Here is a 17,127-nt window from a genome sequence, read left to right as displayed (position 1 = left end):
TCCTGTATCTCCACAAATTCTCCATTGTCCATATGACATTCTCCTTCACTGCATTCCCACACATACCCCTTCCACAAAACAGATTTTTTTTTTCTTCAAACCAAGGGTACTCCCAAATGGAGAGAATATGGGAAAATCTGGACTGAGAGAGAGGGAAACGTGGGAAGGCAGTGTTTTAGAGGAGAATGTGAGACAGGTTAGGCTGAGAGAATGTTACTGGCACATCCAGTGTGCTTCATGGGAGAATGGGGATTTGAACTCTAATCTCCCAGGCCCTAGTTCATCATTCAAGCCACATCACCACTTTGGTACTGCGGTCTTCTGAGGGTTGCATGTTGCCTATGTTGCTGGAGGTTCCATGCATGTGCTCAGCATACTGACCAGGAGGGAGCATGAGTACGGTTTGGCTAAACACATGTTTTGTTTAAAATGCAGCTTTGATGGGATACTTTAGGCTTCCTCACAGCCTACTTGTGTGTGCAGAGGAAATATGGTGATTGGGGCCACATCCTTAACCCTGCCCTCAGAATTGCCCTGGAATTAAAAGGGAGAGTTTCTTACCGCAGCACCGCCTTCATCATCATCACCATCTTCGGAAAGCATAGGCAACATGGCCTACAATGGGAACAGGAGAATTATCTCTGTTAATGTGCATATTCATAGGTCCACCCCCATTTGCTTTGGTTTCTCATTGCATGAAGAAACCAGCATTCTCCAGTTGGCAAAGTTTTATCTTGCCCCTAGCTGTGCCCACTAGTGTGTGCCATGGCGGGCAGCGGCATTCACCTGACGTCTTGACAGCTGAATTGCGGCTACTTAGCAGGAGTAATGGGGGGTGAGGTGATAGAGGGGCAGGTGCAGTTGAAACCTGCCAGCAGGATCATGGGATCAGATCCTCCAGTACATTTGCACCATGCTGACCTCCTCACCAGCTCATCCCTCCCCATTTCTTCCCAGAAGGAGGTGGGGATTCAGCTGCTGGGAGATCAGGTAACCAGTCCTCCAGTGTGGCGATACATTCCATTGCTGTTTCAATTGCCAGATGGCAAAGTTTCTAGTCAAGGCAACATTTCTATTTTCCATTGCTTTTGGAAGAGAAAAGTCAATAGGCAGACCCTTTGCAGTACAATGGTACAGTGGAACTTAATTCGTTCCAGAGGTCTGTTCTTAACCTGAAACTGTTCTTAACCTGAAGCACCACTTTTGCTAATGGGGCCTCCTGCTGCAGCCACGCGATTTCTGTTCTCATCCCGAAGCAAAGTTCTTAACCCGGGGTACTATTTCTGGGTTAGCGGAGTCTATAACCTGTAGTGTCTGTAACCTGAAGTGTCTGTAACCCAAGGTACCACTGTACTTGAATTGCTTTTGGAGTATTGGAAATTCTTGGAGGTTCATAAGAAAAGCACATCACTAACCTAGAATGCTTCCTATAATCACGTATATGTTCAATGAGTCATGAGGTCCCACTTAAAGAACAAAATGAGTTCCCAATAAATTGTTGGTTGGGGTGAGTGTTTTTCATAAAGAGCTGGCAATCTCCAATATTTCCTATGGGAACATGTCTAATCAGTGATCTCCCCTCCCTTTCTTGCCATGGTCTTAAAATGCCTGCAGCCACCCAGCAAAAGAGAGACGGGGGGGGGGATTATTTGTCTGATCTCTCCCCCTCTTCCCTTTCTAAATGGTTTCTTCCTGCAAACAGCTGCTACCAACTAGCAGAGCACAAACAACAAGTGCGCAAATTGTGGCTGTTCAGATATAGGAATCAGCTGCGCTTGTAAGTGAGGTGTGGGCATAATGCTTTATGTTCAGATATGTAATATTTTTGTAGAACATCAAGCTGATAGCAGGACCTGTGTGCATAGGAGACCCTTAATTGAACCCAGAAGGAGCATGGTTTGGGGAGGGGTCGGCTAAACACATGGTTTCATGGTGGTTTCCCTCAACAAGCAAGTCATATCCAGAATAAGGATGATGGTGGTGATGCTTCAGATTGACATCTGACTTCATGGCAAGATCTGCCCTGAAATGAAAAAGGATTGTGCCCTACCCCTCCACCACCTACCTCGCCATCACCTCCACCAGCAGCTAGCATAGGGACCATTGCCTACAAGGAAGTAAAAAGAAAGATCTTTACAGAAAGGCAAATTTCTCTAAGAATAGATGAAGAGTCAGTTGGATCATACCCCAGGCCTTTCAGGTCTATCATCCTCTTTTCACATCAGCCAAGTGGGTGCCTATTAGAACCTCGCATGTAGAACAAGAGGACAATAGAAGCCTCCTGCTCTAGTTCCTCAGCAACTATCACCTACAGGCATCAGGCCTCTGGTACTTGAGGTAATGTAACAGCCATCATGATGAACATTTATGGATAGCCTTAACCTCCATGTATTTGTCTTCTCCCCATTTATAATGATCCAAATTGATGGTCAACATTACATCCTGTGATTGCAAATGCCATAGTTTCATTCCCCTTTACCCACTCAGAACTGCTTAACTTCAGTTAGGTGGAGTCTTCATGTGTCTCCAGACTATACCCAGGCCATTTATGTTGCGGGAAATAAAACCTTCACCTAAACAGTCTGGGAAGGTCTTCCTCCTTTCTAAACTTTAAGTATTTCCTAGGACGCTGAGAACTTGGAATGCATTTGAGGTCTCCTTGGGTGATGTTATAGGACTTCCGAAAATCTTTCGGGATTACTTCTGGCTTCACAACAATAAGAGCACAGGGACCAGTATCCTAGTATTAGGTCTAGCACATGGAGAGGATAGATGGAGCAACATCTCCGTCACTTTCACTGTCTCCAATGACAAAACACACACTGCTGTCCCACCGTGGAAATAGCTTGAATCTGTATGGGCACCTGCAAGGGGGGAGCTGATATATATTTAGCTATTCATGTATAAATGCCCTTTTGGAGACATCCTCACTGAAGATGGAAATGTTGAGTACGCAGCAAGAATGTGTCATCTGGGGTGTGTCCAGCTGAGCAGTCATTCTTCATGCAATAGCCTTGCATGTGAATATAGCACAAAAGTCTAACACATACTGTAAGAGATGCTTATATTAGATTCTTACCAACCCAGTGTCATTACTGACTTCATTCCCAAGGCCTACAACAGCTTCACAAATACAGGAAGATTATAATGGATAGTTTCTTACCACCACCAAATATTATATTAGGAAAAATGCATTGTATAAGGAAAAATGCTTGCAAATACTTGGATATTAATGAGAACTGCCTACAAAGGGAAACTCCTAAGGTATATGTAGATATGCTATATTTGGTATAGTTGTAAGTGGGATGGGGGGGGATATGATTTTCAGGAGAAAATTGCACTAAAATACTGAGGAATTTTCTTTTTTTCTTTTTTAATAAGCAGATGGCTGCAGAAATGTGGAGAATCAGATTAAAGATTGGAAAAAATGGAAATGGGGGAACCAAAATTGACAGATCCTTCTATCTCTATGGACATGGAAAGGATGGTCAGTTTCTCACCAAAAAAGACTGTTAAAATTCCCAAATATGAAAAGTAAAAGGCTCCACCCATCTTACTTGTGGTAGAGATGAGAGGACCTTTGGCCCACATTTGACATAATTGCAGAATTCAGGGCAAATTTCAGAATGTTAAACCCCTTTCACATCTGGCAAAAGAACTTCATGTCTAATGGGAGATTTTAGCCAGGGATGAAGAGCCAGTTGCCTTGCAAATTTTGCTGGACTCCTGTCATCCCTAACCATTGGCCATGCTGGCTGAGGCTGAGAATGCCACTTCCCTCTTAGACACCTCCCTCACCACAGATGGCCACTGCATCTACAGGAGGGGCTTTGGTGAAAAGCTTCATGTATGGATAGAGAGGTGATGCATTGAGATACCTGGTCCTATGAGTGTCCTGTAGCTATGTGTTTGAACAACTCGCTCACAAATTGATGCAGAAATGGAGCAGAACAGACTGTTGGGTAAACAAGTGCAAAAGTGACAATGACTAAAATTAGACTGATTTGCCCATTTCTGTTTGTGATGGGCCCATATGGGTCTTCCTATGGAGGGCATCCCAGAGCTTTTGCTCCACCATTGAAAATGCTCTCTCTTCACACCCACCCATTGAACTGTACTTGGTTGTAGGACCTTGGATGCTCAAAAGTGTCCTGGAGGAGGGAGATGCATGGAAGTCAGGTGCTTGAAGGCTTTGCAGGAAGCAAACCACTTATAGTGCTTGTAGGAAGTTGGCTTGCGGTGGAGACACTTTCTTGGGGTGATGCTATTGGCCTCCCAATAAGAACACCTGCCATGTTTTAGGATGAAATTCTGACTTCCCAAAATAATAGCTCAGAGGAAAATGAAAGAAGGTAATAGAAATGCACTTACCGCTAGTTTACTAGCACCACCATTTCTAAGCATGTTCTGCAAAGGAAAGGAAAGATTTTTGATCTTCTCTTGGATGATATACACTTGCCATCCCCACTACTCAATTTTAGACATACTGTGCAACAGTTGCTGTCTTCCTCAGGGTAGGAAATCAATGTCTCTTGTCATGATGTGGAGCAGTCCAGCCAATCTGGGCTTCCTTTAGTTTCTTTCTTTCTGGTATTTCTTGTAGAGTCATAGAGTCATAGAATTTTTCATTTTCTACAATTGGTAAATGAAGCTCTTAATGTGGAACGACTTTACTTAAGGCCCCTGGCTGATGGGTTCAAAACTGTGAAACCAGCACTTTTACAAATGCCACATAATACTTGTGCCACATTTATAAGCAGTCAACAATTTAGAGTAGCAGCATTTTCAGTTAGGAACTCTAGCTTGTTGACATTGGTCAGGCATCCTTGCTATGTTGTTGTAGATGCCTGCTGCTGAAAATTGTTTTAATTCTTGAGAAGGGAACCAGGCAAGGGTGCCCACTTTCCCCTCTGATGTTTATTTCAGTCCTTGAGGTCTTGTTGATAAGAAAAGAAGAACAAATTAAAGGTATAGTAGTAGGATCCAAACAATATAAATTAAATGCCTTTGCTGATGATCTAGTATTGACACTTCAAGAACCAGACTCCAGTGCAGTAAAAGCACTGGAGACAATACAGGAATTCGGGCAGGTAGCAGGATTTAAGTTAAATAAGAGCAAAACCAAAGTTCTAGAGAGAAATCTGGACAATGAGGAAAGGAAGTTATTACAAGAAAAGATGGGCCTAGTCTTGGTGAAAAAAGTTAAATATCTGGGGGTCAATTTGTCGGTGATAAATTTGAATCTATATAAAGATAACTATGAGAAATTATGGAATGAAATCAAGTGAGATTTGGAGACTTGGTCTAATTTGAAATTGTCATTAATGGGCAGGATATCTGTAGTTAAGATGAATGTATTGCCAAAGATGTTGTTTCTGCTTCAAGCCCTACCAATTATTGATAATGTGAAGTGTTTTAAAGAATGGCAAAAAGCACTATCTAGATTTATATGGCAGGGGGAAAAACCCAGAATCAAATATAAATTACTAACAGACTTGAAAGAAAGAGGGGGATTTTCCCTGCCAAATTTGAAGATCTATTTTGAAGCAGCAACGCTTTGCTGGATGAAGGAATGGATACAACTAGAGGATACTGATGTTATAGATTTGGAGGGATTTGACAATGTGTTTGGATGGCATGCATATCTATGGTATGAGAAGGTAAAGGCCCACAATGGCTTTAAAAATCTTGTGATTAGAAAATCTCTATATAATGTTTGGATTAAATACAAAGATCTTCTAGAAAGGAAAACACCCAGATGGCTCTCGCCAATGGAGGCAAAGGCCCAGAAAAATTCAAATATGGAATCCAAGTGGTTAAGATATTTAGATTTGTTATTGGAAGATAATGAAGGACTTAAATTAAAGCCATTTGACCAAATCAAAGATAAAACCAATTGGTTACATTATCACCAGATTAATGAATTGTACAAAGAAAAATGGTTTTGCTTCGGAAAAAACAAATTGGAAACGGGGTTGTTAGATTCTAAAGTTAAAAATTTGTCTAAAATGTATAATTTATTATTGGAGTGGCATACAAAGAATGAACAAGTTAAACCCATGATGATAGATTGGGCAAGAGATGTGGGACATAACATAATGTTTGAAGATTGGGAAAGGTTGTGGAGGAAAGGGCTCAAGTTCACTGCATGTACAATGTTAAAGGAAAATATAATGAAACTGATGTATAGATGGTACTTGGTCCCTGGAAAGTTAGCAAAGATTTATCACAATAGTGATAATCTATGCTTGAAATGTAAAGAAAAGGAGGGTACCTTTTACCATATGTGGTAGACCTGTCCCAAGGTGAAAGACTTCTGGGAGAAGATTTATAATGAGTTGGTAAAAAATCTTGAAATATACGTTTGTTAAGAAACCAGAGGCCTTTCTTCTTGGAATAATAGGTTTGGAATTGCCCAAAAAAGATGTTAGACTGCTTTTGTATGCCCCAACTGCAGCTCAAATTTTATTAGCCAAAAATTGGAAAACACAAGAAATACCAACAGTGGAGGAATGGCAGATGAAGATGATGGACTTTCCGGAGCTAGCCGACCTGACTGGAAGAATCCGTGACCAGAAGGAGGAGGAATATCAGGAAGTATGGAAGAAATTCAAAGACTATTTATCCAAATATGCTAAGTTAAATTAAATAGAAACACTTGCAAAGTAACAGATAGGCTAAGGATTTAAATATGTGAAATTATAAAACATTATGTTTAAAGTTAAGATGAAAAGAGATAAAGAAGTTAAGGAGTAAGTAAATATTATGAGAAACTGTTTTGGAAAACCGTTACAATGATATATAACGAAATTCAGTCAAGGGAATTCGAGGAAGTCATTTAACTATGATATTAATATTAGACTAAGTTCACTTATGATCTGTGTTTGTTTGTTTGTTTAAAAATGTGGAAAATTAATTGAAAAAAAATGAAAAAAAGAACATTGTTTGAATTCATCAAGTCTGCCCAGACATATAAGCTAGTTGCCTACATTCATCTCTCAAGGGGTTTACTGATTTTACATGCATTTTACTATACATTTTTGTATATATGTTCTTAAACAATTTGGGGGATTTTTATCTGGTTTTTATCTGCAGTTTTATTATGCAGACAACTTAGAGCACTCTGGGATGAAATGGAGAGTTAGAGAGAGAGAGAGAGGCTGCTATTGGCCTGCTTGGTAGCAACAGTTTTGTTTGTTTTGCAAAGAACAGTTTCATCCCATTACTTTCCTTTGGGGGGGGGGGCAGACCAGCTAAGCTTCAACAAGGGAGCAACCTCATGTGACTTTGGTTGATGCATTTTTTAAAATCTTTATCCCAGCTGCCTCCCACCAACCAATTGGAGAAGGTGATGGAGAAATTCTTACCATTAAGCCGCCACCGCCACCACCTCCAAGCATGGCCATTAGACCCTACAAAGGAGGGGGAAAGCATTGACTGATCCACACATGACATGCACCCCAACCTCCCACACTCCACTATTCTACTACGCCAACTTAGATATGCCATATATGCATTGCTTGAACTCAGCCATACTGACATTTAATGAGCTTAGGAAGCTTCCTGTATCTCCACAAATTCTCCATTTTCCATATGACATTCTCCTCTAAATCACTGCCTTCCCACACCCCTTCCTCAATACACATCTTTTCTTTTTTTTCAGACCAAGGGTACTCCCTAAAGGAGAGAATATGGAAAAATCTGGACTGAGAGAGAGGGAAATGTGGGAAGGCAGTGTTTTAGAGGAGAATGTGAGACAGGTTAGGATGAGAGACTGTTACTGGCACATTGTCATCCAGTGTGCTTCATGAGAGAATGGGGATTTGAACTCTAAACTCCCAGTTCATCATTCAAGCCACATCACCACTTTGCTACTGCGGTCTTCTGAGGGCTGCATGTTGCCTATGGTCCTGGAGGTTCCACACATGTGCTCAGCATACTGACCAGGAGGGAGCATGAGTATGGTTTGGGGAGGGGGCAGCTAAACACATGGTTTCATGGTGGTTTCCCTCAACAAGCAAGTCATGTCCAAAATAAGGATGATGGTGATGATGCTTCAGATTGACTTCTGACTTCATGGCAAGATCTGCCCTGCAATGAAAAAGGATTGTGCCCTACCCCTCCACCACCTACCTCGCCATCACCTCCACCTCCAGCTAGCAGAGGGGCCATTGCCTACAAGGAAGCAAAAAAAAAGATCTTTACAGAAAGGCAGGTTTCTCTAAGAATAGATGAAGAGTCAGTTGGATCATACCCCAGGCCTTTCAGGTCTATTATCCTGTTTTCGCATCAACCATGACTAAAATTAGACTGATTTGCCCATTTCTGATTGTGATTTGCCCATATGGGTCTTCCTATGGAGGGCATCCCAGAGTTTTTGCTCCATCATTGAAAATTCTCTCTCATCACACCCACCCATTGAAGTGTAGTTGGTTGTAGGACCTTGGATGCTTGCAAGTGTCCTGGAGGAGGGAGATGCATGGAAGTCAGGTGCTTGAAGGCTTTGCAGGAAGCAAACCACTTTTAGTGCTTGTAAGAATTTGGCTTGTGTCAGAGTGACTCTCTTAGGGTGATGCTATTTGCCTCCCAATAAGAACATCCACCATGTTTTAGGATGAAATTCTGACTTCCCAATATAATTGCTCAGAGGAAAATGAAAGAAGGTAAAAGAAATGCACTTACCGCTAGTTTACTAGCGCCACCACCTCCAAGCATGTTCTGCAAAGGAAAGGAAAGGTTTTTGATCTTCTCTTGGATGATACTCACTTGGCATCCCCACTACTCAATTTTAGACATACTGTGCAACAGTTGCTGTCTTCCCCAGGGTAGGAAATTGATATCTCTTGCCATGATATGGACCAGAATCTTTTTCTTTTCTTATTTTTTTAAAAAACAACTGCCCTACACTTACTTACTTACTTACTTACTTTATTTATTTATTTAAAATTGCCTTCACACCATACCGTGGACACCAGGTAACTATCTCTGGGCAGACCAGCTTAGCTTCAACAAGGGAGCAACCTCATGTGACTTTGGTTGATGCAATTAAAAAATAATAATATCCCAGTTGCCTCCCACCAACCAAAGGAAAGCACAGAAGAAAACGGGAGGTGATGGAGAAATTCTTACCATTAAGCCGCCACCGCCACCACCTCCAAACATGGCCATTAGATCCTACAAAGGAGGGGGAAAGCATTAACTGATCCACACATGACATGCACCCCAACCTCCCACGCTCCACTATTCTACTACTCCAACTTAGACATGCCATATATACATTGCTCCATACTCTTGAACTCAGTCATACTGACATTTAATGTGCATAGGAAGCTTCCTGTATCTCCACGGATTCTCCATTGTCCATGTGACATTCTCCTCGAAATCACTGCCTTCCCACACATACTCCTTACTCAATATAGTGTTTTTTTTCAGACCCATGGTACTCCAAAAAGGAGAGGATATGGGAAAATCTGGACTGAGGGAGGGCAAAATGTGGGAAGGCAGTGATTTAGAGGAGAATGTGACATAGGTTAGGCTGAGAGACTGTTACTGGCACATTGTCATCCAGTGTGCTTCAGGAGAGAATGGGGATTTGAACTCTAAACTCTCAGGCCCTAGTTCATCACCACACTGACTGTTAAACTGATGGACAGGAGAGGGAAAGGGGAGGGGAGAAGGAGAGTTCACCCTGCAATATTTATTTCATAGAATCATAGAATTGTAGAGCTGGAATCCACCCTGAGGGCTATCTATTCCAACCCCTTGCAAAGCAGGCATTCTGCTCACAGCCATTCCTGATTATTAACTGAATGGCCAGCTAATGGTTCATATTATTTCATTTTGTTTTTGTGTGATTATCAGAAACTTTGGGCTTCTTTTCAATGGGGCAACTGAGATTCCCCCCGCCCCAAAAAAAGGTTGTTGAGTGGACCACAGCTTAGTCTTACAGCATATGATTTGCATGCAGAAGGTTCCCAGATTTGATCCTGGTCATCCCCACTGAAAGGCCCCTGAGAGCTGCTTCTGGTCAGAGTGGCCACCACAGTTCAAGATGAGGACAGCTTCCTAGGTTGCCAAAACAATTCCCCACATGAAAATTGCTGCCTGTTGTAGTGACTGTAATGTGCTGGCCCCGTTGGTGCATGGATTCTTGTTGTATTTTACGGACATGTTGCTAGCCATCTGAATGTAGCTCTCAGACCATGACTTGAGAACCCCTAGGATGAAGTATCAGAGATCAGATCTCAAATATCTCCTCAGGCATTGAACTTCCTGGATGATGCTGTGGCATCCAGTCTCACTCTGCCCACCGACCATCTTTCTTGTAGGGTTGTTGTGAGAATAGAATTGGGGGGGGGGGGAGACTTCCGGGTTGGTGCCTCCAGCAATGGCGGAGCTCCTCCGATTGGGAGGAACTTGCTCCGTGAAAGGCAGGGTCTAACCGCCACGGCGAAGGCGGAGACCCATAGAAATCACAGGCGGGAGAAGCCTGTGAACTTGGGATTCAGCTGGCACCTCTTGCGCCTCCCCTACTCGCGGGGAAACCCTATTTTGGGGATCCGGAGCGACGTGGGGTGAGTGGCTCGGTGCTTTGAACCGACTGCTTCTTTCACGGAGTGAAGCCGCATTGCTGCTGCCGGAGAGCGCTGACTTTTTCCTGTGGACAATTGGACCTTAAACAACTACCCGTGAGTAGATCGGAAAATTTGGATCTTCAAATATTTTAATTTGGCAACGAAGCGGGAAGGCTCTAAACAGGAAGTCCACCTTCCGCTTTTGTAAATAGACTGAAGCAAAGACGTTACAAACTAAAGTCTCTGAAAGTTTTTGACAAAGGATTAAAATTGCATCGGTTAAAAATATAAAACCCCCCTTGGAAGCAGGAGAAGAGGGGGGAAGTCGTGGACCTAGTGAGAACCTGCAGGAGAGAGTGAAAAGCAAACTACCACTGCTCTGAACCTGGGAACGGTCTTGGCAGGACAAATGGTGGAGGAAAAGGAGAAAGATGCCACTGCGAAACCTAAAGTAGTTCAAGCAGGATCCTCCGTTCTACAGAAGCAAATCGAGGATTATAAATTGAGGCCTTGCGTGATTGATTCTAGCAAAAGCCAGATTTTGAGGATTGGACCCTAGCTTGGACTGAAGAACGAAAGTTGGAAAGATCCCTTTATCCAGGGACTAACTGACTTTTGGGACATGGGTTTGGGCCTGGAGGAGCTTGAAGCTTCGAGGGCCTATGGATTTGGAGGAATCCTGAAATACGTCCTGAAATACTCTATGGACCTTAGTTTCAATTATGGAAACTTGGCAGAGCTGTTCAGAAGGAATTCTGTTTGGTTGGAGTTTTCCCGAGATTTGCTCCTGAGCATCAAAGAATATGAAGAAGATCCGCAGAAGGGACTTGGAAAAGAATTAAGAGCCTCGGACATAAGATCTCCAGGTTGATGGACTATATGGATCTGACGGAAAGGACTGGCAGAATCAGAAACCAGGGAGAGGAGAGGGTGGAAGAAGATTGGGAAGTTAAAGTTCATATTTAGAAATTTTGTAAAATTAATGACTGTTAGAAAAATCGTGGAATGATATTATATGGATTTAGTAGAAATGTTAGAAGTTAAGTATAGATAATTTAGTCTTAAAGGGAAATAAGGTTAAAAATATGTTATTTACAAGATGATAAAAAACAGAGAAAGATGGAAAGGATTTGCTGAAACAATTAGAAGAACTGGAATACAAAAAGGGAGTTGTGAGGAAGTTGAGGAAACAAGGAAATGAAGGATAGAATATGGAAAAGGAGAGATGTATTTTAAACTGTTTTTGTTTTGATTTATTTATGTGTTTAGTCTAATGGGTTTGGGCTTATATTATTTGTATACTGTATTGTATTGTGGTGTTTTTTCACTTTTTTGTTTTCTTTCTTTCTTTCTTGTCTCTATTTTTCTTTTTTCTTCTTTTTCTGTAACCTTTAAAAGTAATAAATAGTATTATTATTTTTTTAAAAAGAGAATAGAATGGGGGTGGTGGTTAGAAAATCCTATATTGGATGACCAAGAGCCTTAGTTGAAGGGTGGGATAGGTGTGTGAGATATATTTCTGTGCGGAGTGGAAACCGATGTGAGGTAACTGTTGCTGCCCACTCATTCAAGTTATGAACCTTAATCATTTTAAAGGGGAGACACTGTAACTGAAATCCAGCTTTGCTTAACTTACCGGCATCCCACCTTCATCTTCTTCCCCTTCTTCATCACCCTGCAAAACAAAACAAAACAAAACAGGCATTATTTTCATTTCTACGATGTCTGGCCAGTTACAGAGATGCACTCAGGTGCAGAATGTCAGTGTCATTGTGCTAAGCATTCTGGGAAACAGGTGCCCTGTTGAACTCCAGAGTTTGGAGGACCCCTGGACAAGATAACCTCTGTGATTTCGCCTTCACAACCCTCAGGGAGCCCATCTTTTCACTGACGTTACCACCAGCTCCTCCACCGACTTCACCATTGCTACCACCTACTGGCTTAATAGGCAGATAGCCAATGAGCAGGTAGGCAGTGGCACCTGTGGTCCCTCTCTTTCACCACTACCGCTGTCTAGACCGAAGTGAGAGGCAAGTGATCAAGCAAATCGCAGCCATGAGAAGGAGAGAGGGGGACAGGTGTGTCTATTTCTTGTCAGGAGGGATGGGTGAATACGTCAATTTCCCTTCTTCTCAGGTTTCTTATTTCTCTGCTTTTAAAATGGCTTCATGCTTACAATTATTATTATTTTAAAAGTTAAACAACCCTCTGACTTTTAGAAGACATCTGAAGGCAGCCCTGTTTAGGGTCGTTTTTAATGTTTGATGCTTCATCATTTTTATATTCTGTTGGGGGCCACCCAGAGTAGCTGGGAAAACCCAGCCAGATGGGTGGGGTACAAATACATTTATTTTATTTATTTATTTATTTATTTATTTATTTATTTATTTATTATAATAGGGCCTCCTGATAGTACAAATTTCTGTTTAGATACACATTTGTGTGCATTGTTGCCTAGCATATATATTTTTTTTTACAAATAATTTCCCCCTAACACAATGCTATTTGTATGTTATTTATCACCAAAATATGCATTATTATATACACTTTTCCCTGCAGCAGATGCATTTTTGTTCATGTTACCTGGCTGGAGAACTCCATTGCAAAATTCAGAGAGGAGCGAATGTTCAAGGATGGCTGTGTTTCAGTTCAAACATTGTTTTAGAAAGTGTGAATTAGGAAGCTTTGCCTTTAAATGCAAAGAATCAAATTTCTCCGTCCCTGTTTCTCAGTGAGCCCTGCTTATGACTGAGGCCTTGGCAGATGCCTGACCATATCAATCTTTGATACTGGACCCGATTCCATGTATCTGATTCATAATGCAGTCCATTGTCCTCTGGGATACTTGCTGCGACAATGTTCCCAAAACCTCTGCATCCCACTTAGCAACATGCACTTCCCTGTTAAGGCTTATTCATGGATAGAAAAGGCATGCACATTTTGCATATTAATTACAAACATATGAATACCAATCAAAACAGAGGTCACATCACCTGGAAGGGACACATTCATGTATGTCTGACAACTTGAAAAATGTACCCTTTTCCTTACAACTCAAGCTTCGAGGCCAAAACTTTGAACCTATGCTCTTTTAAATTGAACAAGGCCAATAGGTGGCAGAATCAACTGTCTTGTGCTAGTGCCAGGTCCACGTTTGTAAATGTGAGGAGTTTAGCAAACACACCTCCCCAAATGGTGGCTAGACCCAGCTGCCTAGCACTTCTCAGGGCACTGCTGTGGCCCACAACCATCACATCACTGAGGGCAACTTGAAATTTGGAACTGGCCTAGTTCTCAACCGTTCTCTCAGGTTGAGTTTGCATGTTGTTGGGCCCACCCAAATCTGGTTTGAACCCTTATCCATCAACTGACTCAAAAACATAAAGGCCATTCAGAGCTTCAGCACTGCAAGTAACATCACAATAAACCCAGGACTTTAAGCACTCGAATGCAACATCTGCACCACACATCTAGAGCACTAATATAGCACTTCAAACAGCCACAGCTTCCCCCAAAGTGCCGTCTGTTAAGGCTGCTGACAGGCCTGGCCCAACTGCAAAGTAGGCTGAAGGAATTGCCTCACAGTGCTACAACTCTCAGGGTAGTTTAACAATCAATCTCTCTTCCCAAGGAATTCAGGGTATTGTAGTTGTGAGAGGGGAATAGCCGTCTCATAGCCATTTTCAGCACCCATAACAAACTACACTTCCCTGGACGAGCAGACTTTAGTCTTTCAGATTTCAGCAGTGCCCCATGCGAGGCCAAAATTTAGTGCCCGATGCCTCTCACGTCCTGCTCAATTCACAACATCATAGTTGTGATGCCCTGTGGCACACTCTAGGCTTGGTGTCCAGTACGGTGGAACTGGTTGCCCTGCCTAAATCCACCTCTGCTTCCCAGAATCCTTTGGGAAAACCCATGGCTATTTACCGTGGTATAATACCACTTCAAATCTGTGGTGCAATTGAAAAGCGATCCCAACCCATTGGATGCATTCTCTCTCTTACCCAAGCCTGTGTTGAGACTGCAAAAAGCAAAGCAGTCCATACAAGGAACTGCATCATCATCTTCACCTCTCCAAGATTCTTCCACACCTTGATGTTCCTGCAGGAACAGTATTCAGTTCTGCAGCTACATTTAATACATGTGCCAGCAGGCCTGAGTGCCCAAACCCAATGCCCCTATTGTTATAGAATTTCTGCTCCCTTCCTGTCAAGGAAATGTGGCGGGATGGGCGTGTGTGGCATTGTGCCACGTAAAATGATTTCATTTGCCACACTTGAAGAGAAGGAACAGTGTTGTGTTGCTGCCTGCTTCGTATGGGGAGGTCAAACTTCTAAAAAACCAAACTAGTTACACTAACATAATGATGATCGAAGCAGAACCATTTTGTTATAAGCATCCAGAAAACATTTTAATCATTAGGGATGCATGACCAATTTCAGTTTCTCATTTTTCCCCAGTCTTGGCCACTTCCGCATCACACCACCTTTAACAGAGTATCATACCACTTTGAACAGTCAGGACTTCCCTCCTGAAAGAATCCCAGGAGCTTATTTGGATATGGGTGCTGATAGTTGTTAGGAGGCCTCTATTCCCACCTCAGAGCTACACTTCTCAGAATGGTTTAGCCATCAATCCCTCTTCACAGGGAACTCTGGGAATTGTAGCTCTTTGAGGGGAACATAGGGGGGGACCCCTAACAGCTCTCAGCACCCTTAACAAACTACAGCTCCCAGAATTCCTTGATGGAAGCCATGGCTATTAAAAGTCATATCATAGTGCAGGGGTCAGCAAACCTTTTCAGCAGGGGGCCGGTCCACTGTCCCTCAGACCTTGTGGGGGCCGGACTATATTTTGAAGAAGGAAAATTAGGCAAGAGCACCACAATCCCCAGTGGCTGCTTACCTGTGTCTTGCGAGTGGCAGGGGCTGGCGGTGGGGGGGGGGGACAATGACTGGCCCACGAAAGGGCTCCAGAGAGGGTCTGCTTAAAATGGTGGCCGCTCAAGCGCTGCTGCTGCTGCTGCTGCTGCTGCTGCTGGCAGGGTGGGGAGAAGCTAGGAAGAGGGAGGGAGTAGGCGCCGCCGCCGTGTGAGGGAGAGGGAAGGAGAGGGAAAGAACATGTACGCTGGCGATGCATGCGGCGATTCCCAGACCGTCCACAGGCCAGATCCAGAAGGCAATTGGGCCTGATCTGACCCACGGACCTTAGCTTACCTACCCATGTCATAGTGCTTAAAATGTATGGTGTGAATGTGGCCTCAAATTCAGCAGCAATTTTTAAATTAAGAAGAAGAAAAACATCCCCATGAAAGTTCAGCAGCATTTTAGTGTACTGTATATTATTTTATATGCACTAGGGCTGTGCATGCCCTCACAACCCGATCTGAGGCCTGATCTGGAACACTGAACTGGCCGTGACCCAGATCAGGCCCTGAATGAATCCTGCAGGTAAAGCTTCTGTGAAGCAACACCTTGCAACAAGAAGGACTAATCTCTCCTTTCATCAACCGATGAACAGTTTCCATGATCCAGCACAGCTCTTCAGAAGTACTAGCACTGACTCTTTTAAAAAAGGGGGATGGGGTAGGATTTGGTAATGTAAGTCCAGTACCTGCAGTCAGGTTTAGAAGTGGCATAATCCAATATATCATTATAGGACTCTATCAATTCATTCCCATCTCATTCTGTTGCTTGTGTGGCCGAGACCTGTTTTGAACTTTCTTTGGTGGTGCCACCTTGAGTTCCATCAGGGGAAAAGATGGGGTATATATAAATATATAATGATAATAATGATAATGGTGGTCATTCTGGGATTTGAGGGCTCAAGCTTCTGCTTCCACTTTGCCCTTGCCAAGAACCTAATGATTTTGGCTGATCCATCTGGCCCAGAGAAGGTGTGCCAAATCTCTTTATCTATGCACAACACTCTTTGAATCTGATGCCCTTTTTGCTGATAAGATTCATTTACCTTGGTCTCCCTTATCGGTGCTCAGGTCCCTTTTGCAAACAACAAAGAAACCATTCTGAGGTTGATCCAAGAGTAGCAGAGTCCCTGTTGATTCAGAACAGCACTGTGGTTTCATTAGCTGGTTCAGTGGAGATATTGCAGCAAGCTCATTCAAAGGGGCATCTGATGATGACAAAGGATTGTGATAAGCCAAGGATCATGAACTTCAAATCATGATAAGACAAGGATATTGCTTTAATAAACCATAATACATATGTGATTCAAACGCCAGGGGCTTTGTTAGGGGTGGCTCAGGGGGTTACCAGGAGACCCCAGAACTCCTGCCTTTCCCCCCCTTTATTTTTATTTTTTAAACTTTGCTAATAGGGTAGTTGGCAAACTGCATCTTCATTTCCCACCATCTTCTTTTCCCAGGTGCATGTATTAACAGCACGGATGGGAAGATATCTCAATTTCGATCCTCTCAGTTTCTCATTTTCCCCTTATACTGTCACTTAGCAAACCTTACCGGCTCTGGGAGTGCATGAAGTTAATACATTGTTGGAGCACTGAATAAGAAAAATATGAGAATGTGGATTGT

The 17,127-nt window shown here is 42.8% G+C and overlaps 1 protein-coding gene across 1 annotated transcript in view; it reads right to left on the bottom strand.

Annotated features, from left to right (window-relative positions):
* LOC310850073 (uncharacterized protein) overlaps window positions 1-9,174 on the bottom strand; it is a 30,254-nt gene extending 21,080 nt beyond the window's left edge. Inside the window, exons 1-6 of the mRNA XM_083751180.1 lie at window positions 9,130-9,174; window positions 8,683-8,718; window positions 8,119-8,175; window positions 7,368-7,412; window positions 4,372-4,407; window positions 2,051-2,107 (exon numbers count right to left, since the gene is read on the bottom strand). Coding sequence (XP_083607306.1) covers window positions 2,051-2,107; window positions 4,372-4,407; window positions 7,368-7,412; window positions 8,119-8,175; window positions 8,683-8,718; window positions 9,130-9,168 — 270 coding nt within the window. The 5' untranslated portion in view covers window positions 9,169-9,174. The remainder of the gene's footprint in view (window positions 1-2,050; window positions 2,108-4,371; window positions 4,408-7,367; window positions 7,413-8,118; window positions 8,176-8,682; window positions 8,719-9,129) is intronic.
* Window positions 9,175-17,127: the final 7,953 nt, after the last annotated feature.

Source organism: Podarcis gaigeae, assembly GCF_964106915.1.
Source record: "Podarcis gaigeae genome assembly, chromosome: 8".
NCBI lineage: Eukaryota > Metazoa > Chordata > Lepidosauria > Squamata > Lacertidae > Podarcis > Podarcis gaigeae.
This window is presented reverse-complemented; position numbering and strand designations above follow the sequence as displayed.